Genomic DNA, 24,638 nt, shown 5'->3' with positions numbered 1-24,638 from the left:
TATTCGCCTTACGTATTGAGGTGCTCCTATGTTGGATGCATAAATATTTACAATTGTTATATCTTCTTCTTGGATTGATCCCTTGATCATTATGTAGTATCCTTGTCTCTTGTAGTAGTCTTTGTTTTAAAGTCTATTTTGTCTGATATGAGAATTGCTACTCCAGCTTTCTTTTGATTTCCATTTGTATGGAATATCTTTTTCCATCCCCTCACTTTCAGTCTGTATGTGTCCCTAGGTCTGAAGTGGGTCTCTTGTAGACAGCATATATGTTGGTCTTGCTTTTGTATCCATTCAGCCAGTGAATGTCTTTTGGTTGGAGCATTTAATCCATTTACATTTAAGGTAATTATCGGTTTGTATGTTCCTATTACCATTTTCTTAATTGTTTTCGGTTTATTATGTAGGTCTTTTCCTTTTCTTGTGTTTCCTGGCTAGAGAATTTCCTTTAACATTTGTTGTAAAGCTGGTTTGGTGGTGCTGAATTCTCCTAGCTTTTGCTTGTCTGTAAAGCTTTTAGTTTCTCTGTCAAATATGAATGAGACCCTTGCTGGGTAGAGTAATCTTGGTTGTAGGTTTTTCTCTTTCATCACTTTAAATATGTCCTGCCACTCCCTTCTGGCTTGCAGAGTTTCTGCTGAAAGATCAGCTGTTAACCTTATGGGGATTACCTTATGTGTTACTTGTTTTTCCCTTGCTGCTTTTAATATTTCTTCTTTGTATTTAATTTTTGATAGTTTGATTAATATGTGTCTTGGCATGTTTCTCCTTGGATTTATCCTGTATGGGACTTTTTGTGCTTCCTGGACTTGATTAACTATTTCCTTTCCCATATTAGGGAAGTTTTCAACTGTAATCTCTTCAAATATTTTCTCAGTCCCTTGCTTTTTCTCTTCTTCTTCTGGGACCCCTACAATTCGAATGTTGGTGCATTTAATGTTGTCCCAGAGGTCTCTGAGACTGTCCTCAATTCTTTTCATTCTTTTTTCTTTATTCTGCTCTGCAGTATTTATTTCCCCCATTTTATCTTCCAGGTCACTTATCCGTTCTTCTGCCTCAGTTATTCTGCTATTGATCCCTTCTAGAGAATTTTTAATTTCATTTATTGTGTTGTTCATTTCTGTTTGTTTGCTCTGTAGTTCTTCTAGGTCCTTGTTAAACGTTTCTTGTATTTTCTCCATTCTATTTCCAAGATTTTGGATCATCTTTACTGTCATTATTCTGAATTCTTTTTCAGGTAGACTGCCTATTTCCTCTTCATTTGTTAGGTCTGGTGGGTTTTTGCCTTGCTCCTTCATCTGCTGTGTGTTTCTCTGTCTTCTCATTTTGCTTAACTTACTGTGTTTGGGGTCTCCTTTTCGCAGGCTGCAGGTTTGTAGTTCCCGTTGTTTTTGGTGTCTGTCCCCAGTGGCTAAAGTTGGTTCAATGGTTTGTGTAGGCTTCCTGGTGGAGGGAACTAGTGCCTGTGTTCTGGTGGATGAAGCTGGATCTTGTTTTTCTGGTGGGCAGGTCCACGTCTGGTGGTGTGTTTTGGGGTGTCGGTGGCCTTATTATGATTTTAGGCAACCTCTCTGCTAATGGGTGGGGTTGTGTTCTTGTCTTGCGAGTTGTTTGGCATAGGGTGTCCAGTACTGTAGCTTGCTGGTCGTTGAGTGAAGCTGGGTCTTGGCGTTGAGATGGAGATCTCTGGGAGATTTTCGCCGTTTGATATTACGTGGAGCTGAGAGGTCTCTTGTGGACCAGTGTCCTGAACTTGGCTCTCCCACCTCAGAGGCACAGCCCTGACGCCTGGTTGGAGCACCAAGAGCCCATCCTCCACACAGCTCAGAATAAAAGGGAGAAAAAAAGAAAGAAAGAAAGAAGAAGATAAAATAAAATAAAGTAAAATAAAATAGTTATTAAAATAAAAAAATAGTTATTAAGAAAAAAAAATTTTAAGTAATTGAAAAAAAAAAAAGGACAGACAGAACCCTAGGACAAATGGTGAAAGCAAAGCTATACAAAATTACACACAGAAGCATATACATACACACTCACAAAAAGAGCACAAGGGGACAAAAAATATATATCTTTGCTCCCAAAGTCCACCTCCTCAATTTGGGATGATTCATTGTCTATTCAGGTATTCCATAGATGCACGGTACATCACTTTGATTGTGGAGATTTAATCTGCTGCTCCTGAGTCTTCTGGGAGAGATTTCCCTTTCTCTTCTTTGTTCATAAAGCTCCCGGGGTTCAGCTTTGGATTTGGACCCGCCTCTGTGGTAGGTCTCCGGAGGGCGTCTGTTCTTCGCTCAGACAGGACAGGGTTAAAGGAGCCGCTGCTTCTCCGGCTCGGCTCACTCAGGCCGGGTGGGGGGGGGCGGAGTGAGAGGCACGGAGGCGGGGCAAGCTGCAGCGTCAGAGGCCGCGTGACGTTGCCGCAGCCTGAGGCGCGCCGTGCGTTCTCCCGGGGAAGTTGTGCTTGGATCACGGGCCGTGGCAGTGGCGGGCTGCACAGGCTCCCCAGAAGGGGGCTGTGGACAGTGACCTGTGCTCGCACACAGGCTTCTTGGTGGCGGCGGCAGCAGCAGCAGCAGCAGCAGCAGCAGCGTCTCAAGCCCGTCTCTGGGGTCCGCGCTTTTAGCCGCGGCTCGCGCCCGTCTCTGGAGCTCCTTTAAGCAGCGCTCTGAATCCCCTCTCCTCGCGCACCAGGAAACAAAGAGGCAAAAAAAGTCTTGCCTCTTCGGCAGGTCCAGACTTTTCCCCGGACTCCCTCCCGGCTAGCCGTGGCGCACTAAACCCCGGCAGGCTGTGTTCATGCCGCCAACCCCAGTCCTCTCCCTGCGCTCCGACCAAAGCCCGAGCCTCAGCTCCCAGCCCCGCCCGCCCCGGCGGGTGAGCAGACAAGCCTCTCAGGCTGGTGAGTGCCGGTCGGCCCCTATCCTCTGTGTGGGAATCTCTGTGCTTTGTCCTCCGCACCCGTTGTTGTGCTCTCTTCCGCGGCTCCGAAGCTTCCCCTCTCCCTCCCCCGTCTCCATCATTGAAGGGGCTCCTAGTGTGTGGAAACCATTCCTCCTTCACGGCTCCCTCCCACTGGTGCAGGACCCGTCCCTATCCTTTTGTCTCTGTTTTTTCTTTTGCCCTACCCAGGTACGTGGGGAGTTTCTTGCCTTTTGGGAGGTCTGAGGTCTTCTGCCAGCATTCAGTAGTTGTTCTGTAGGAGTTGTTCCACGTGTAGATGTATTTCTGGTGTATCTGTGGGGAGGAAGGTGATCTCCGCGTCTCACTCTTCCGCCATCTTGAATCCCCTCCCAAAACAAGCTTTCCCCGTTACCATTTTTAAGTCCAACTTTGTTATCTATATTAGGCAGATACCTTTTAGGTAACATGCATTTTGTTTTCTCTAAGTTAATAGGTTGTTTTCTGATGCTTCCATATAAATGTTGAGGTTAGAAGGAAATGTCATAGGATCATTATCACACCATCTGCTCCAGCTGGTTTGTTTTTGTCACATGCTTTTCAGTGTTCTTACCGAGCTGTCACAAACTGCCAATTAATTATGAAAACCTAACAGGTTGTCAGAGGTTACTATACCGAGAAAGTGAGCTCATGAGTCAGTATATCAGGGGATCAATTATTGCTGATTTAAAATTTCCAGAACAGCTTCTGTGGACAAGTGAACTTTTAAAAATGCAGTAATAACGCTTTTGGATTCTAGAAGTAAGAAGCTAATAATTGTTTTCTGAGTATCCTTTGATAAGAGCCTTCTTTCTTTATGTTTAGGTTGCCATTTGATTACTATATAATTGAATTCAAGTATTTTCCTTAGTGATATTTCAATGGAGAAAATCTTATGAGGTACCATTCACAGAAGATAAACACGGAAACTAGTCTTTGTCTAACTCTCCACTGCTGAGCTCAAATGTCTATCTGCAATAGAAATCAGAGATCTCCTAAAAAAATGTTATCTGACTTTTAATATTAAATCTTCTTTACTTTATCCATAATACCAAGTAAACCACTTCAGATGTATGACAGCTTTTGATAAGATAAAACATTCTTATTTTTGTATAACTTGGTATTTTAAAGAAATTTTAGACTTGAAAATCATAAGACTACCACTGAAGAAAAAATGAGTCACAGTTAAGAGTATCAGAAAAGTAGATTAAAATAGTATAAATAGGTTGCATATATCAATACTACACCAAAGATTTACACACTGACTTATTTTTCTCAACTAATGAAATTTCTTAAAGTAGATATTCCTATCCTGTTACCTTTTGGCAGAAAATATATTTCAGCAGATTGTTGATCTAATTATCAATGTGTAGAAGTTCAGTCACCCAAAATTTATGAGATTTTTATTCACCTAATTAACTGTTCATTTGTTCTGTATTTTATAGTAGATGAACTCTTTTCCGTGTGGGACCTTAAGTGAGCACTTTTAGGAAATTTATGACCTCACCTTCACCCAGAATCATAATGCTACAGGATTGTTGCCATGCCTCTTTCCTCCTTCTCCTGCTTCACAACAGAAGGAACATAGTATCCAGAGCTCTGAAAAAATAAGCCTTCACCTGAACTGTTCGCTTTATTCTCTATCTTGAATTTGAAATATTCCATCCAGTTGTCTTATAAACAAATATTTACCTCTGGAAGAAGGATTAGACTATATGTCAAAATGACAGCAGAAGGAAGGATTGAAAATGAAAATATTTAGTTTTCTCAGGTTAGTTTTCAGATGTTTTGTAACAGTAGTGGAAATGGGAATTGCATTCAGAATTGTCAGAATGCAGGAAAACACGCTCTTTCTTGTTTCCCTTGCATGCAAGATGACATTCATTTATGCATTCATTCACTGTATGTCCAGTAGGTGAAAGGCAATTTGGTAGGTCCAGATGATATAATGGTGGGGAAACAAAACAAAACAAAACAGATTCCAGCAACCACGAAGTTTGAAGGAGACAGATATATAGTCTTGTGAGTACATTTTAAAGTAATCATATTAATGTTGTATAATTACAAAGAGATGCTCTGAAATGAAAGAATACTGATCTATGAGCAGAGTAACTAAGAAATGTAACTCAGGCTTCGTATTATGGGGAAGGATTCTAAGGGACATTTTTGATGTGTGATGGTCTTTGGGTGATAAATGGGAAAATAATAGTATTTCAATTGGAGAAAATAGTACACAAAAGCCTCATAGTAGGAATGGACAAAACAAGTTCAAATAACTGCACGAAATTAGTCAGGCTGGAGAACAGTTATTTAAAGAAGAGTAAGACATGCAGAGCCTAGATGCTGTAGGAACTTGTAAGAACCAGTGGTTTTGTTTTTTATCTTAAGGATAAATGTATATATCCCAAAGTTACTAGCAAAGGCAATAACATCATGATGTTTAGATGCAACATGATTGATCAGGCTGTTGTGTGGAGAAGGGATTGAAGGTACATAAGTGTGGAAGGTGAGGAAGGATGGGATTGGAGCATTTGAAGGGAGAAGTTGTACTTACAACTTGAACTAGGGTTGTGGCTGTAGATTTGGAAAGGAACTGATGTTTGAGCTATATATATATATATATATATATGAAGGTAGAACTAATAGAACTTAGAGATGGGTTTAATATGGAGAGTAAGGGAGACTAAGATGTCAAAAAATGTCTCCTTTGTTTCTGGCTTGAGTAAAGGGATGAATGCAAGTCTGCAAAAGCATGGCTTTATGTAGGGATGTGTATACTATGAGGGGTTACTTTTGAAACATGAAGGCAGAGCTGTTAAGCAGGCTAATCATACCAATCTGGAGATTGAATGAGAAGCACTACATATAATTAAAACCATAGACTATGTTGACTGTCTGGCTGAGTGAATGGAGTAGCATACATGGCTAATGGGATTAAGTAATATTTAATGGCAAAATAAAGGAGTAGGATGACTTGCAAGAGGACTGAGAAGACGATTTTACAAACTCTGTAGACACAGAAGAGATGGATGTCATAGACATCAAGTACAGTGACCATTTTTTGAAAAAAAGAAATGTTATTTTGATAGAGTGATGAGGATAGAATCATGATTGGTCAGAAAATGGATAGAATGAGATATACAATTCCTTCCAAAAATTCAGAAGGAGAGGAGAAGAGAAATTATCTTAAAACATGGATGATTTCAACACATTTAAAGATGGAAGAAAATCATTTAGAGACAGAGTTTAAATACACTAAATAGCAGGGTTAATCAGTTGGCTAAGTATCTCAAGGCAGATGACCAGCTTGGATTAGACAGGAAGAGAAAAAGCTCCTCCTATGGTCACAATAGTGACAAAGATGTGAAAGTGGTAAAGTGGAATATAGTTGAGGTCAAAGCATAGATTTGTTTGTTTGGAAGAGGGCTTAGAGAGTTTATATGGTGATAAATTTATGCAATTTTACAATTTCTCTGCTATAGCCAAGAATATAGAGCTGTGGAAAGAGCCAAAGGACTTTTAGTTTAAAGCACTTAAAAAGCAATTTTCTAGGAAACGTCCTCTTAGGTGCTACTGGTAAAATGCGTTCATAACTCGATATAACCTAACTGTATAATTTCTGTTGTACCTCAGTTTATTAAGTACTTACTATAGAAGACTATCTTATCAACCTCTCACCAATATTTACCAGTAAATTATAACAGCTATAGTTTTATTAAGCATTATTCATCAAATACACTCCAAGAGGAGTTTGAGATTTAAAAATATGTTGATAATTGTATTCTGTATGGATGCTTAGAAAATTTATCATTGTTTAATGTTTACTCTCTTTTTAAAAATTTTTCTTTCGACATGTGTTTATTAATTGTTCCTCAGTACATTTTTATTGGCCCCTAAATTTCTACTTATTCAGTGTTGTGTAAAGCTGTATGAGTAAAACAAATAATATTTGTTATGATCAAGAAGATAATAATCTTTATTCAGAGATGCTTACCTATTATGGATTCAGTTGGCGGCTGCTGCCAGGTTTTGATTAGATCTATTAAGATTTCTATTTGCTATTGAATATTTCTTGATACATTTATTTAATCTAGAATGTATTTCTGATTATTTGCAATGTTAATTTTCACAGGTGAAAAACAATAAGGATGTTTAAGTGCTGGTCAGCTGTTTTGATTCTTGGATTCATTTTTCTGGAGTCAGAAGGAAGGCCAACCAAAGAAGCAGGATATGGCCTTAAATCTTATCAGCCTCTAATAAGATTGCGACACAAGGTACAGTACCCATCTGGACTTGCTCCTAGTGTCTAGCGGTTATGAACTAAACTATTGGTTGTCTGGTTTACTACTCACTTAGGAGCACTTATTTCAGAATATGCTTTCAGAATATAATTTACATAAAAATCACATTTTAAAACATGAAGTGGTAGTACTTTTGGAAGCTTACCACTTTGGGAATTAACTACTTTTTCACAAATTATAGAGATGGGCTAGTTTAAAAATATGTCATTAAAAGTTCACGTGAAGTAATAGTAAAGGATTTATAAAGATCAGTAAATATGTTAAGACCTAATCACCCAGATGCTTTCTATTATTTTGATATTAATTTTAAGTTTAGAACTTTTCAAAATAAAACAATACTGTTATGTTCTTGAATTTCTCATAAAGATAAAGAGAAAAGGATGTCTGCCATCTAGAGATATATAGTTTGGCAAAGTTTTTGTTTTTATAAAAATCATTAGACATTTTAAGTTCATCAAAAATCATAATTTTGTGTTGTCTAATGTTGAGAAAATACTTCATTTATTTATGTTAAATATTTTCAAGAAAAAAATAAGTTGACATTAGGGAATTCTATAAATTATATATAGATTATATACTTACAGTAAATTAAGCTAGTGCTTTTATTTTAATAACAGATCATGATACTGCAAATAAGATACTAAAGCAACATTCAATCAAATAAGTTTACAATACATTTTGGTTTTCCTAGAGAACTGAAAAAAGACAAAAATGCTGATTTTGAAAAGAACATATGTATTTTTAAATTTCTTATGCTACTTGTCTTTTAAAATAACACTTGAAATAAACATAACTATATTGGTTTCCTCCATTACATTCAATACATGCTAGTGGCATTTATTTTTGCTGAAATTCTTTCATCACATTATTGTATTTTGATAAAATTGCTAAACTTTACTGGGATTTTTATGTGCCAGACACTAGGCTAAGCTGTTAAATTTATTATTTTATTTAATCTTCAAAACAAACTGGTAAAGACATATCTATTTTCATTCTATAGATGAGAAATAAAAATTCTTAGAATGTTAAAGTATTTTTCTGAATGCATATATTTATTAAATGTATCAATAGGCTAGGGTATAACATGCAGGATAGATTTGATAGGAATAAAAGAGAAAATAAGTAAAATATAAAATATACTTCAATGTCAAAAATCATTGTAGAAATTTAGTCTCATGTAAAAGTAAATAAGTTATTAAAGTGTTCAGGCTGGATAAATACAATTGGAGAATTGGCCTCGTTCCACTATCTTTCAAATATCATTTGTTTCCGCTACTTCATGGACTAACAATAAGCTTTATCACTGCCCCAAACTTAGAAATAATAACTCCTTTATGAATGCTCTCAAAACACATTATTAATTCAACGTTTGACTCATACTGTTACAGACCCAGTGAATATTTATTCCATGCTTTGTGTCTGCCCTATGTTATGTGTCTTTAGGTCAGAAACTGTGCCTTTCTAATCTTTTCATTCCTGGTGCCATGAATATAGTAGATACTGTTTAATTGAATCGATGGCAGAAAAATGACAGGTAGAATGCATGACTAGGAGTTCTGACTGTTCCCCTGCTAAATATAAACCACAGATTTTTATGTATTATTTATAAATAATTTTGAATTAAATTTGGACATTGAAGATAAATTTCTTATCCTGCACTGCTGTGTGACTTAAGAAACCTATAAGGAAATGAAACAACACAATGAGTTAAACCTGTTTTAGAAAGACTGATACCCACCCAAAATGATCAAAGTCACCTCCCAATCTTTTCCATCTCTGTGTCTTTAGCCCGAAATAATTAGAAACAATACATGATTGCTAGTATGTAGAAGCAGAGAGCAGAGAATGCTATGTAATACCTAACTTTCAAATGATGTGAGACAGAGGTGACATGAAGCTATAGAGGCATTCTGTGACTTTGTGTGTGTGTGTGTGTAAACCTGTGTATTTGACAGGAATAAAAAAGCACCCTGAGCTGTGCAAGTTCCTGCAAAGTCCCACAAGATACTTTCCACACACTATCAACCCCTGACCCAGCCACTGGGATCTACTTTTCCTTCCCCAAGACCTTGAAGACTAATCTCATTATACTATTTATTTTTGTTTATATCAGTCACTGTTTGAATCCCAGGGATACCTGGTCATCCTTTTTCCACTGCTTTCATTCCAGTTAGGTTCACATGCTACTTTGTTAGGCTTTCCCAAATCATAATTGAAAATGGGACAAACATAGACATTCCCTAGATCCCCTGTTTGATTTCTTTTCTTTCTTTTTTCTTTTTTTTTCTTTTATCTCTTTTTGCTGGGAAATAAGCTTTTATTAATTAGTCCCAGAGGTTCTAAACTTTTTATGTCCATTTTTTTTTTGTTCTTAAATAGCAAGGACCTTTTCTAGTCTTCTTACTGATATTCTAAATAGTTTTGTAAAACGTTTTCTTCTGTACTCTTCTCTCATATTTATTTATTTGTTTATTTAAAAATTTTTATTGGAGTATAGTTACTTTATAATGTTGTGTTAGTTTCTGCACTACAACAAAGTGAATCAGCTATACATACACACATATCTCCTCTTTTTTGGATTTGCTTCCCATTTAGGTCATCACAGTACATTGAGTAGAGTTCCCTGTGCTATACAGTAGGTTCTCATCAGTTATCTATTTTATACATAGTATCAGTAGTGTATATATGTCAATCCCTAACTCCTAGTTCATCCCACCTCCCCTTCCCCCCTTGGTATCCATACGTTTGTTCTCTACGTCTGTGTCTCTATTTCTTATTTCCACTCATAGAATACATCACTGTTTGCAAGATATCTATTTTAATTATTTATTAGTTTGTTGGATGTTTCTTTCCATTATGATATAAGCTACTATTCATGTTGCTATAACACAGCACCTAGAACAGTATGTGGCACATGGTAAACAAGAAACAAATATATGTAGAATGAATGATTCCATCTGTTGGCTAGAATAAGGCTTAAATCAAGATGATATACATATATAATTATATTATTATAATTAATAAATCAGACATAATTTCTTTTCTATCATTTTACCAGAGTAAAATCAATAGAGCTATACTTAATAATTTTTTTAAATACGTTATTTTAATAGCATTACATAAATTGATTTTCTCTTATTTGTTATTTTTTAACCTATATAGTTTTATTTAAATTGCAAAGAATAGTAACCTCTCTAAACCTTTGGATAGGTGTCACTAGTATTAAATATTAGTTATTAACTACAAAACTATAAAATAATAGATATGATAGATACTGAGTTCTGATTAGCCAATCTCCACATTTTCCCCAGAGAGGTGTCTGTACTTTGAATCTGGACAAATGTATATATAGAATTCCTTTTTATCAAATATTTGTGTGTTAACTGTATAATGAATCCCCTTTTGGGAGCAAAAACTCAAATGTGAGAATTATTTGTCATATTAGATAGAAATAGTGTAGATATAATTATAAACATATGTACATAGTTATATCATTTACAACTCTATATACACAAAAATGTGATTACAAATATATTTGTCTGTCTCAAGATAAAAATGAGTAACATAAATCCATCATGCTAATTATGGAATCTTAATTATAGTCCATAATATATATCTAAGGGAGCTGATCCTGTGTTTCATCCAATGTGTTTACCCAACAAGTATTTATTGAACTTAAGAGTAGGAATTCATTAGCACTGTAAAATTGAAAAATACAGTTACAAAATGCAAATCCAGATAGTGGCTCTTCCTTCATTATTATTTTAAAATAACCATTGCATACTTACATTGCACTGTGTACTTTCATATACATTAATGGTTGTAATTTAATTCTACAGTAATCCTGGGATGCAGGGAATATTATTCCTGTTTATCCAAATGATATTATTAAAATCAGAGAGGAAAAGTTACTTTCCCAAGGAGAAGAGAGGGGAACAGACAGAATGAATGAAATTAGTAAGAGGTAGATAAAAGCATAGGTAGACCACAGATGGGGAAGAAGGACCAGAAAAGCATAAAGATGATGATGGTAGTAAAGCAATGTGACGTTCACTTCAACGAGAAACATCTCATGTTCGTTCAGATTGTTCCTCCTGCCCTTCCATAAGCACAACCACAGTGTTCCCACCTCCATTTTCTTGGCCAGATTGAGTGCCTTCTTCTGAAGGTTGCTGTAGCTCTGGTTTAGGCCGGTCTCCCAGTGAAGTCTCACTAGGAAGCAATAGTCACCACCCTAACTGCTGGTCTGTTGCTAGGAATCTGGGTGTTGAGCATAGTAGTAACTATTGGCTGCCATGTGCATTCGTGAGAAAATTCCCTGTAGTCTCCCAAATTTTAAGCCATCTCCAGAATTTGTATACTCAGAGCAGCCCATACAGAACTTAGCCTCACAGGGCATTGACTGTATACCAGGTACTCTGTTAGCTTTATTCTATACATTGGTTTAATTATATGAAGATTTGCACGTCATAAGTGGTTTTATTACCATTTGATAAATAAGAAAATTGGGCTTAAAAAATGTTTAGTAATTGTTTAATTCAACACCCTTATAATGTTAGGAAGCAGGATTTAGGATTTAATGCAGAGTCTATATATATTAATGCCCATTCCGCAGTGAGTAATTTTTGTAGTAATTTGACCTGTGTGCTTTGTATTTCCTGTTCCCTCTGCATTCCGATCACATAGTAGTAAGGCACGATATTATGTCTTGGTCCCTTTGTGGTTGATGTGACTATGTGTCTGCTTCTGGCTAATGAATTGTAAGAAGTGACATGAAATGCATCTGGGCTGAACATTTGATCCCAATTGTAAAATCTTCCTGAATTCTCTTTTTCTTCTAGCATGACAAACAGCATCTGATCAAGGTGGTGTCTGCTTAAATCATCCTAAGTGTCTAAATCAACTAGGATGAGTGAAACACACTGGCAGTTAGTGAACATTGCATACTTATATAGCACTACGTACTTTCATATACATTGTTGTAATTTAATTCTACGATAATCCTGCGATGCATGGAGTATTATTCCTGTTTATCCAAATGATATTATTAAAATTGAAATGTGAAATTAGGGGAAAATCTTCTGTTTTAAACCACTGAGACTTGGGAGTTGTTTGCTATCTCAGCATAACCATAGTCTGTTCTCACCAATAAAGAGAGAACTAGAATGTAAACTCCTATCACCTAACCACAAATTCTGGGCTCCTTTTCCTCTACTGTCTTGGTATTTTTTTTTCATTTCCATTCCTATACTTTTCTTCCTCTCTTTCATCCAGTATTTCTTTCTTCTCTCTGTTTTCTGCTGAGTCATAATTTCCTATCACAATTAAAACTCCTGTTGTAGTCACAAACCTGTAATATGCACGTACTAATATTTCAGCATATTACCCTAGTCAGTTCACTGTAAACCCTGTCAGGGTTGGTGCCTTATCTTACATCCTTTTTCTTACCTACAGCACTGATCACACCTGCTACACTGTTTGCTGATACTGGTAATCAAAGCCAAGCTAGAGGGAAGATCTTATGAGGACAGTAAGGAGTTCTCTTTGAGTATACCTAGTGGGACCACTGAAATATCTTAAATAGCTTACATGTTTGTGTGGCCAGAGAATGTGATGCCCAGCTTTATAGTGCAGAGCAAACCAAAATTGCATTACTATCCCTTTACTTCCTAAATCAAAATGTTAGTCTATGAAAGTAGTTACCGTGCAAATGGAGCAAAGAGTTTGCATAATTTAATAAGTCCAGAGAGTGTTGCTATGCATGGCAGTGCACTATAATTCTAAGAAGTCGTTTGTGGGAGGTGATGTTTTACTTTTGGTATTAAAAGATTGATAGATGTGGATTGGTGAAGAGTGGCAGGAGAGAACTCTAGGGAAGGAGAAAAACATTAAACAACACATCAAAACCGTGACTGCTCAGAGGATAGAAACCTTCAGGCAAACCCAGGAGCATTATTTCCTGACTGACTAAAAATTGTGCTATTCCATCTGAAATATCTTACTGGTTCCAGCATGTTCAAGGGAAGGCCCTTTAAAATGTTAATCTATTTTGCAGAGGTCAAGAATCAATTTGGACCATTATGTAAGAGCAAAAAAAAAAATGGTCGTGATGAGGGAAGTAAAGACATCATGGTGGAATGATTAAGTAAATGTTAAGGAATTAATATATATATTTATTCCATATATATCTTAGTGATTTATTATTAATAAATCTATGACTTTTTATGTTTTTTTTTCATTGAAGTATAGTTGATTTATAATTTTATGTTAGTTTCAGGTACACAGCAAAGTGATTCAGTTATACATATACATATATATCTATTTTTTTCAGATTATTTTCCCTTATAGGTTATTATAAAATATTGAGTATAGTTCCCCACACTATACAGTAGGTCCTTGTTTATCTGGTTTATATATAATAGTGTATATCTGTTAATCCCAAACTCCACATTTATCTTTCCCCACCTTTCCCCATTAGTGACCATAAGTGTTTTCTATGTCTGTGAGTCTATTTCTGTTTTGTATATAAGTTTGTTTGTATCATTTTTTTTTTTTAGATTCCACATATAAAAGATGTCATATGATATTCGTCCTTCTCTGTCTGGCTTACTTCACTTAGTATGATAATCTGTAGGCCCATCCATGTTGCTGCATATGGCATTATTTCATTCTTTTTATGGCTGAGTAATATTTCATTGTATAAGTATACCACATCTTCTTTATTCATTCATCTGGCAATGTAGATTTAGGTTGTTCCATGTCTTGGCTGTTATAAATAGTGCTGCTATGAACATTGGAGTGCATGTATATTTTTGAATTATGTTTTTCTCCAGATATATGGCCGGGAGTGGAATTGCAGGATCATATGGTAGCTCTATTTTTAGATCATATGGTAGCTCTATTTTTAGTTTTTTAAGGAACTTCCATACTGTTCTCCATACTGGCTGTACAAATTTACATTCCCACCAACAGTGTAGGAGGTTTCCTTTTTCTCCACACCCTGTCTAGCACTTATTAGTTATTACTAGTTGTAGACTTTTTGATGATGGCCATTCTGACAGGTGTGAGGTGATACCTCATTGTAGTTTTGATTTGCATTTCTTGGCATTTTTCACATAACTAGAACAAAAAATTTTTTAATTTGTGTGGAAACACAAAAGACCCCTAATAGCCAAAGCAATCTTGAGAAAGAAGAATGGAGCTGGAGGAATCACTATCCCTGACTTCAGAGTATACTGCAAAGCTACAGTAATCAAAACAGTATGGTGCCAGCACAAAAACAGAAATATAGATCAATGGAACAGGATAGAAAGCCCAGAAATAAACCCATGCACCTATGATCAATTAATCTACAAAAAAGGAGGCAAGAATATACAGTGGAGAAAAGACACTCTCTTCAATAAGTGGTGCTGGGAAAACTGGACAGCTATATGTAAAAGAATGAAATTAGAACATTCTGTAACACTATACACAATGATAAACTGAAAATGGATTAAAGACCTAAATGTAAGACCAGATGCTATAAAACTCCTCTAGAAAAATGTAGGCAGAACACTCTTTGACATCCATTGCAGCAATATCTTTTTGGATTCGTCTCCTAGAGTAATGGAAATAAAAACAAAAATGAACAAATGGGACCTAATTAAACTTAAAAGCTTTTGCACAGCAAAAGAAACCAGAAACAAAATGAAAAGGCAACCTATAAAATGGGAGAAAATATTTGCAAATGATGCAACTGACAAGTGATTAATCTCCAAAATATAGAAACTGCTCATACAGCTCTCTCTCTCTCTCTCTATATATATACATATATATTTACATATATATATTTACATATATATATATTTACATATATATTTACATATATATATATATATATATATATATATAAACAATCCAATCCAAATGGGCAGAAAATCTAAATAGACTTTTCTCCAAAGAAGACATACAGATGGCCAAAAAGCTCTCAAAAAGATGCTCAGCATTGCTAGTTATTAGAGAAATGCAAATCAGATTTTTTAATCCAAAAATTATGTTTGAAAAAGGAGGACATTTATTTTTTTTCTGATAAATGAAGTTCCGCTATTAATTGGGCTAGTGCCTGGAACCTAGTTTCCACAGGGCTATGCAAAGAGGGCTAGGTTACAGCAGCATACACCATAGGATATAGAAGATCTGTGCGTTGAAGGACACCATATGGACTGTTCTTTGCACCAGAAGAAGACATTATCTTTAGGATACTGGACAGTAGGTAGTTTTGTCCTTTGCAATTAGAGATACAATCTCTGTCTTCTAAGGCTGTATATACACTTGCCTTTGCTCCGGAAGGGGACATTATCTCTGTGTTTCAAAGCTGCTTGCTGTACAAACATCCTTGAATAGATTCCAGAGCAAATGACAGTCAGTGTCTCTGCTCAGGAGATGTGCAAAAACATGAGGGGGATTGTCTCCCAAGACACAAGGGGAGTACCACCTGTATCAGGAGGTCAGAGTCACCATCAAGTGTATCTAAGGCCTAAGCTAATGATGTGTATTTCAAAGTTGATTTGCAAACCAAGTGCATAGGTATAACTTCATCCTACCTTTTACTGCTTAATTTTGTCCTTTTTAGAACTTTAAGGAAAAAAATATTTTGTCGACCTTCGAATGTGTTGCTTTCATGTTTATTCCTTTACACCAGGACATATTTGCTAATCTGGGGAAAATCGGCATGTGGTTGACTAAATCACTTTCCTTACCAAAAATAAGTCAATAAAGGGATATATCTAACTTTTAAAATCTTCAGGATAAGAACCTACTTGTCATTTGATCCTTTTGAGAATGAATTCTCAAAGCAGTACTATTATTACAGATGTGTAGGGTGATATGCATAAAGTCTGTCCCTTTATACCTCTATGACCCTACATTAAAATATTTTTTGTAAAAATTTAAAAGTAGTAGTTATAACTGCTTTCGTTTGAAGATTTGAAGTTTTGAAATGTTAAAAATGGGATGCATTAGCATTCTACTTAACATCTATTCAATAAAATATAACAAAGTAATCAAATAAATCAAATTCATATAGTATATTAAGACCAAGCTTGTCAGGATTCCAGAAAACTCTGTTTATGCATTAGTCTTGGGCACTTATGATGTTTTTTTACCACTCTGGGATGAATTTCAAGTGCCCTGAACCACAATGCTTTCTCTATACCCAACTCAATAATTTAAAAAATTTATATAGATAGATAGATAGCTGAAAAACAGTGGCTTTATCCCTGTTTCCCTGAACAGTTATTGATTCTTTTATTGATCAAGAAGCACCAGAATATTAGGATCTAGATGTGGTTAAACAGGTTTGTCATTACTGTTCATTTTGATTGAATTTTGATTGACTTCCAAAGCCGCCTTCTCTTTAGATATAGTTGTATTTTTCTCCTCATTTCTGTGGAAAGAATGTGCTAGTACACATCAGTTTGCTAAAGAAAACAAACTACTCATATACCCAGATCTACCACTAATTAAGCACATTATACTACCTCCTGTTCAAAAAAATATATATAGGTGTCATAGTTTATAACAGGGTTCAGTGTGGTTACTCTAAACATGTACATGTAGAAAAAAGGCTTGTGAGTTGAGAACAGACAAATGACGTAAATTAACATTAATATACCACAACCTGGGCTTCCCTGGTGGCGCAGTGGTTGAGAGTCCGCCTGCCGATGCAAGGGACATGGGTTTGTGCCCCGGTCTGGGAAGATCCCACATGCTGCGGAGCGGCTGGGCCCGTGAGCCATGGCTGCTGAGCCTGCGCGTCCGGAGCCTGTGCTCCGCAGTGGGAGAGGCTGCAGCAGTGAGAGGCCCGCGTACAGCAAAAAAAAAAAAAAAAAAAATATATATATATATGTACACCACAATCTAATATTTGTATTCACTACTTAAACGTGTAAACTAATTATAAGTTGTTTTGTACATCTTCCATTATTAAAATTCTATTGTGAATTCAATTAGCAAAGCTCTGTATTATAAATGAAAAGAAATATCCTGATTTATGAGCTTGACATTCAACATGTTTAAGGCATAAAAACCCTATGGTGTACAGATCACGGTTGAAAAGAATAGGATTAGTTTTAACTAATATTGCTTACTGCTTATTTCTGGCATCGGGTTCCCTGTATATGAGCTGAGAGATAGTGGTTTTAGAGCTATAAAATAGTAGAAAATATTCAATCCATCTTTAAAAGCATATAATATAGATGCGAAAAGTGAGTGCCTGAGAGGCAAAGGTCTTTACTGAAGATCACACAGTTTGAACTAGCCACCAGGCTGTCTGAAAGTCATTGGGAGTTTATCAGTTGTGTGTGTTAAACAAATGGCCCATTCAAAGATTGGGCTGTCAGTGATTATACTACCAGTTGGTAGAGCCATCCAACAAAAAATGTCTATTTTCAACATCCTGTCAGAAGGATACTTACATATGCTATCAGCAATGGTGGCAGTGTGGTCTTATTTTCTCCTAAGGGGCTTATTTTCTCTTTCCCAATTTTTAAATAGACTATTTTCTTATAGCACTTTTAGGTTCACAGCACAATCGAGTAGAGAGTCTAGAGAGTGCCCATATACTTCCTGGCACCACATCTGTAAGCTTCCTCCACTATCATCATCCTGCACCACATGGTACTTTTGTTACAATTCATGAACCTACAGTGACAAATCATTATTACCTGAAGTCCGTGGTTTGCCTTAGCGTTCACTCTTGGTGTTCTACACTTTATGGATTTCGACACATGCATAATAACCTGTATCCACCATTGTAGTAGCATACAGGATAATTTCGTCCTCCTAAAAATACTCTGTGCTCTGCCTATTTATCTCTCTTTCTCCCATAACTCCCCATAAACTCTAATCATTTTATTGTCTCCATAGTTTTGCCTCTTCCAAAATGTCACGTTGTTGGAATCATACAGAATATAGCCCTTACAGATTGACTTCCTTCACTTAATAGTATGCACTAAAGATTTCTCCATATCTTTTCATGTCTTGATAGCTCATTTCTTTTTAGTACTGAATAATAGTTCATTGTCTGGATGTACCACAATTTATTTATCTACTTACTGAAGGACATGTTGGTTGCTTGATTTTGATAATTAAAGATAAAATTGTTATAAACATCTGTGTGCAGGTTTTTGTGTGGACATAAGTTTTCGACTCATCTGGGGAAATTCCAGTGAGTGTGATTATTGAATCATATGGAAGGGTATGATTAGTTTTATAAAAAAGTGTTACACTGTCTTCCAAAGTAGCTGCATCATTTTGCATTCTCACCAGCAATGAATGCGAGTGGTTCCACATTCTTGTCAGCATTTGGTGTTGCCAACTTTTTGGATTTTAGCCATTCTAATATCCATTAGAATACATATACATATAGTGGTATCTCACTGTGGTTTTAATTTGCCATTCACTAAAGACATATGACGTTTAACATATTTCTATATGTTTATTTGCCATCTGTATATTCTCTTGGTATAGGTGTCTGCTCAGATATTTTGCCCATTTTTTAAATTGGGTTATTAGTTTTCTCATCATTGAGTTTGAGTCCATTGTATATTTTGAATAATAGTCCTTTATCAGGTGTACTATTGTCAGATATTTTTTTCCTGACTGTGGCTTGTCTTCTCATTTCTTGACATTATCTTTTGCAGAGAAGACATTTTTTAACTTTAATGAAGTTCAGCTTAATAATTATTTATTTCCTGACTTTGTTGTATTTTAAAGGTCATTGCCCTACTCAAGGTCATGTACATTTTCTCCTATGTTATTACCTTCTGGGGGGTTTATAGTTTTCCATTTCACATTTAGGCCTAAGATTCATTTTGGGTGATTCTTGTGAAGAGTTTCAAGTCTGTGTCTAGATTCATTTTTTCTTTTTTTACATGTAGGTGTCCAGTTGTTCCAGCATCATTTGTTGAAAAAGCTGTCTTTGCTCCATTGTACTGTCATTGCTCTTGCATCAAAGATCAGTTGATTATATTACTGTGGGACTGATCTGGACTCTACTCTGTTCCATTGAGCTATTTGTCAATTCTTCCACCAATGCCACACTCTCTTGATTACTGTAGCTTTATAATAGGTCCTAAGTGCATTCGTGTCAGTCCCCCCACCTCCTTCTTTCTCAATATTGTATAGCCTTTTCTGGGTCTTTTTCCTCTCAAACTTTAGGATCAGTTGTCATTATCCATAAAATAAGTGGTTGAGATTTTGACTGGGGTTGCATTGAACATGTAGATCAACTTGGGAGGAATTGAAATCATGACAATAGTGGGCCTTTATATCCATGAACATGGAATATCTTTCCATTTATTTAATTCTTTGATTTTGTGCATCGGAGTGCTGTAGTTGTCTTTATATAGATCTTGTACATATTGTGTCAGGTTTATATCTAAGTATTTAATATTTCTGGGTGCTAATGAAAGTGGTATTGTCTTTTCAATTTCAAATTCCACATGTTCATTGTTAGTATATAGGAAAATGATTCACTAATTCTGAAGTTTGAGTAGTGATCTATCTTTTTCCATTGTACTGCCTTTGTTCTTTTGTCAAAGATCAGTTGACTGTATATATGTGGGTCTGGTCTGGACTTGTCAGTCAAAATCTGACAAAATACCTCCTGGAACTAATAAGTGATTGTAGAAATTTCATAGGATACAAGGTTAATATACAAAAGTCAATCACTTCCCTTTTTACCAGCAATGAGTAAATGGAATTTGAAATTTAAAACACAATACCATTTACATTAGCACTCACAAAAATGACTCAGGTATAAATCTAACAAAATATGTACAAGATCTATATGATGAAAACTACAAAATAAACAAAATCAAAAAATAACTAAATAAATTGGGAGATATCCTATGTTCATAGATAAGAAGACTCAATATTGTCAAGATAACATTTCTTCCCAACTTGATCTATAGATTCAACACAATCTAAATAAAACTCTCAGCAAGTTATTTTGTGAATATTTACCTCATCTACTGAAAAATTCCTGTGGTAATGAAGGTCAGTCATTGAAATGTCCACATGATACAGTATTTCAAAAGAATATATTTCTATTATTTGCCAGTTTATATGACCTCAGGAAATTTTGCCAACTAAGTTTCTATAGAGACCTAACAAAAACAAGTGTTCTGACATTACCAAAACAAACAAATAAATAAAAATACAACAATTTATATTTTAAAAATATATGCTTTGAAGTAATATAAACATTTGTCTTAATTGTATGAAGATTTAGGAAATTATTGAAGGGAATTATGTAGCCCTTATATTTTATTTTTACCCAAATTTTAGAATGAAATTTTAAAGCATTCAGGCAAATTTGAAAGAATGTTACAGTGTGTGCCCATGTAACCAAGACATTAATGAATATTTTGCTATGTTTGGTTTTCACATATTTATGTGTGTGTTTGTGTGCCTCTCCATCCCTCTTTCCATTTATTAATTTATCTTACTGTTGTATTACTTTCAAATTATAGACAGCAATCTCTTCTTTCTTACTTTAACTAGATTTAACTATAACATTAACGAGTTAATATTTATTTAGAATTTTTTTATTATTTTAAAATACTTTATCCATACAGTGGAAAACCCAAAACTTATGTCTTCATTCTCTGAGTTTTGACAAATGTATACATTTGTGAAACAGGCATCTAGGTACAGGTGTATCAAGATTGGAATGTCATCATTCCCCAAGGAAATTCCCTCACACTGCTTCCCAAGCAGTCTCTGACCCCATTCCCTCTGAGGCAATCAAAGTTCTGATATTTTTTACCATAATATAGTTTTGTCCATTCTGAAATTTCGTGTAAAAGGGATCATGCCACATATGCAGATTTGTGTAATACTTATCTTACTCATTATAATGTTATTGAGATTCATCTATGTTATTGAGCTTCTCCATAATATATTTAATTTTATTGCTGAATAATATTCCAGAATATGAATATACCACAGTGCTTTTTCTTAAATCCATTTCCTATTGATGAAAACCTGGTTGGAATTCTTATAAATAAAGCTTCTAAGAACATTCCTGTACAAATCCTTCGTGGTTGTATATTTTCATTTCCCTTGGGTCAATAGATAGCAGTGAATTGCTTTTTTGTAAGGTAGGTAGTTTTCCTTGAATAAGAAACTACCAAAACTTTTCCTAAAGTAGATGTACAATTTTACATTCTCAAGATTAATGCATACAATTTCAGTTACTGCACATTTTGGCAATATTTGCTGTTTTCTGTGTTTTTAATTTTAGCTATTCTGAGGAGTCTTATTCATTATAGTTTTGAGTTTTCTTGATGACTAGTGACATTGAGCATCTTTTCATTCGTGTACTGGCCATTCAAGAATTTTATTTTGTGAAATCTGTTCAAATCTCTTTGCCCGTTGTTTGTATATATTTTTAGTATTTGGTTTTTAAAGTTCTGTACATTTCATAAGTACTTCAAAGTATATAAATTATTTTATGGAAGTATTTATATTACTGTAAAATTTCAAGGTCAGTAAAGCCACTGTTAACTTCGTCAGTGTGATTTCATAGAAAACAATGTGAAGACAATAAAAAGGGTCTCCATTTGGGCAGAAGTTTTAAATGTTTAAGTAAACAGTAATTGAAAGCTATAACTATTAGCACAAATTAGATATGACTAAAATAATGCTATATTTTATTACTGTGAACCTAAAGATATATCTGTATATATTTATGTATGCATGTGTAACTATATATGTTTGTAGATTTATAATTATATAGTAATATATTTTATAATATATAATTACATATTTACTATGATATATAAACATTCATGTAATTCTAAAACATGGATTGTTCATTGTTAAAAAATTTAGGAATTCATCCATTGCAGTTAGTTTGTGAGCCACTAAAATTAATCGGTCACACCCAATTTAAGATCTAAAATAGTATTTCCCTAGTATATTATCTCTATAACTCACTTCTCCGAGAAGATTAACGATACGCAAACCAGAAATAGCATTTAAAAGAAGGAATTAAAACTCCACTTAGGAAAATAAAGAGTAAGAGAACATGTAACTATTGTGACGAGAAAATATCTCTTGCTTTATCACTTCATACTAGATTTTTAACAAGTCTTAAAAATGAACTACTATTTTATCTTTGAAGAATATGAAAGTAAAAGATACTTAACCTTACTGTGTTTACATTCCTGTCAGTACCATAGGCATGTGGCCAAGTGTTAATACAGCTTCAACATTACGTCACTCGTTGTATCAATTCCATTTCATCAATTGAATACTGTTCACTTTCTGTGTTTATCATTTAAGTTTATTTTAACAATATAGATATTTAAGATATGTGAATAAATTTTATAATTTATATATATAATATATATTGAGGACAATTCTAAAAGCTTTTTTCCAAGAGAAAAAAATTAAAATTTTGACACCTAATTGCATTTATTTATACATAAGTTAGAAAAACTTCACTAAAAGTTGAAGTGTATCTGATCTGTCTACAAGTCTAATACCTTCATTTGGCTAATGAAAAATTCAGGTCCTAATTGCTAAATGCCCAAGTTGCTAAAATCAATTAGTGATAGATTTGCAAATAAAATTCTGATCTTCTAACTAAGAGTAGATAGGGACTCTACACATTAGTAATATCTTTTTTGATAAATTTGTTTAAAACGCTCCGTCAAAGTACTTACATGCATGCAGACTATGTGTGTATTGTGTGTAAAAATATTTCCATCACAACAATATTTTTACCAATTCTACTAGATTTTGAGTTCCTATATAAAAACTCTTCAAATTCATACTATCTTCTGTAGGTAATTACTATTCCATGTTTTTCACCATTAATCTGTTTTGCTTTTGAACTTCATATAAATGGAATTCTACTGTAAGAAGTCTTTTATATATGGATTTTTTTCTTTTTTGCTAAACACTATGTCTATGATATTTATCCGCATTTTTGAATGTAGAGGAAGCATATTGTTCTTATTACTCTAAAGTTTTGTCACACAGAATTCACAGTTTTTATGCATTCTGCTAATGAAGGATATTTGAATTGTTCCCAGTTTGGGGCTATTAAGAAGTTCTCGTGTATGGCTTTTGTTGGGCATATGCACTTATTTCTCTTGGAGTGTAATTGTAAGGTGGGCATATATTTAGCTTTAATAGACAATTCCAAAGAGTTTTCAAAGTGTTTGTACCAGCCTATTTATTTTTGTAAAATATTTTAGCATGACTCTTAGGAATTATTTTAATTCTAGATCTTTCGTTTGTCTACCTAGTTGGAAAAAATGAGATGTGAGCAGATGTAATGTTATTGCTGCTGCTGATGAATGTTGAATAAAACAATTACAGGATGATTAAGTGACTGAATAGTCATCCTCCAAGAGAAAAAAAATACTAAAACTGAAGCTCCAAAATTTCTTGCTAAGTCCCTTTTTGAAAGTTTGGTATGATGTGAATTAGTATGCAATATCTGACTCAGAAAAAGTCATTCTTCGATTATGAATTTACCTTAACGACAAATCACAGAACTTTGTAGTGTAAATTTTTCTTAAAGGTATTTATCTCTTTTGATATGTTAGGAAACTTAATGATTAACAACTTAAACTTCTTAGAGCTTTTGTACATAACATAAACATAAAAGTTTTTGATATTATTTAATTATTTCATATGAAATACTCTCCAGGTATGGAATTTCATATTTACATTCTCTAAAATAAGGCATTTGAAGCAGCTTCCACCTCTCCTCAATCCTTACTGTGGTTGACCTCAACATTTTATTTTTTTAATATTTGCTGATAATTACAAAAACAGATTTTACGGTAGAAAACTATTCTTCTGAAAGAGTGCTTACTACTGAAAAGCATAATTTTTGTATTCATTTTGTGACTGTCTTATTTTTCTAATAGTCTTATTACTATTAATAATAGAGATTTGCTGAGACTAGGGTCTTACTGAAGTTACCTAAGTTCATAGGATTTAAGATGTTACACCAGTAGAAGACATAAACTCAGCTATTTTTTGAATTATGTGCCAACTGGTAGAATTACTGAGCTTGTAAATGAAGGTACTGTGGCTTATTTCTTTTTTACTGATCGAATTGTAGAAAAATGATTGTCTTAATCAGTTCAGGCTGCTATATTAAAAATACCATAGACTGGGTGGCTTAAAAGACATTTATTTATCACAATTCTGAAGACTTGAAAGCGAAACATCAAGGTGACAGCAGATCTGTTGTCTGGTGAGAGCTCTCTTAATGATTCAGAGATAGCAGTCTTCTGATTATGTCATCACATGGCAGAGAGAGAGTGAGAGAGAGGGAGAAAGCCAGCTCTCTCACATTTCTTCTTGTAAGGGCACTAATCCCACTTATGA

At 34.6% G+C, this 24,638-nt stretch overlaps 1 protein-coding gene across 3 annotated transcripts in view; it reads left to right on the top strand.

The window, feature by feature from the left end:
* Window positions 1–7,088: 7,088 nt before the first annotated feature.
* The window catches only part of FSTL5 (follistatin like 5), a gene marked incomplete at both ends in the record, with an annotated part of 620,821 nt that continues 603,271 nt past the window's right edge, over window positions 7,089–24,638 (top strand). For all 3 annotated transcript variants that reach the window (XM_082653501.1, XM_082653500.1, XM_082653499.1), the window contains one exon: window positions 7,089–7,214. In XM_082653501.1, coding sequence (XP_082509627.1) covers window positions 7,089–7,214 — 126 coding nt within the window. The remainder of the gene's footprint in view (window positions 7,215–24,638) is intronic.

Source organism: Grampus griseus (genome assembly GCF_964374135.1).
Source record: "Grampus griseus genome assembly, chromosome: 4".
NCBI classification, from domain to species: Eukaryota; Metazoa; Chordata; class Mammalia; order Artiodactyla; family Delphinidae; genus Grampus; species Grampus griseus.
This window is presented reverse-complemented; position numbering and strand designations above follow the sequence as displayed.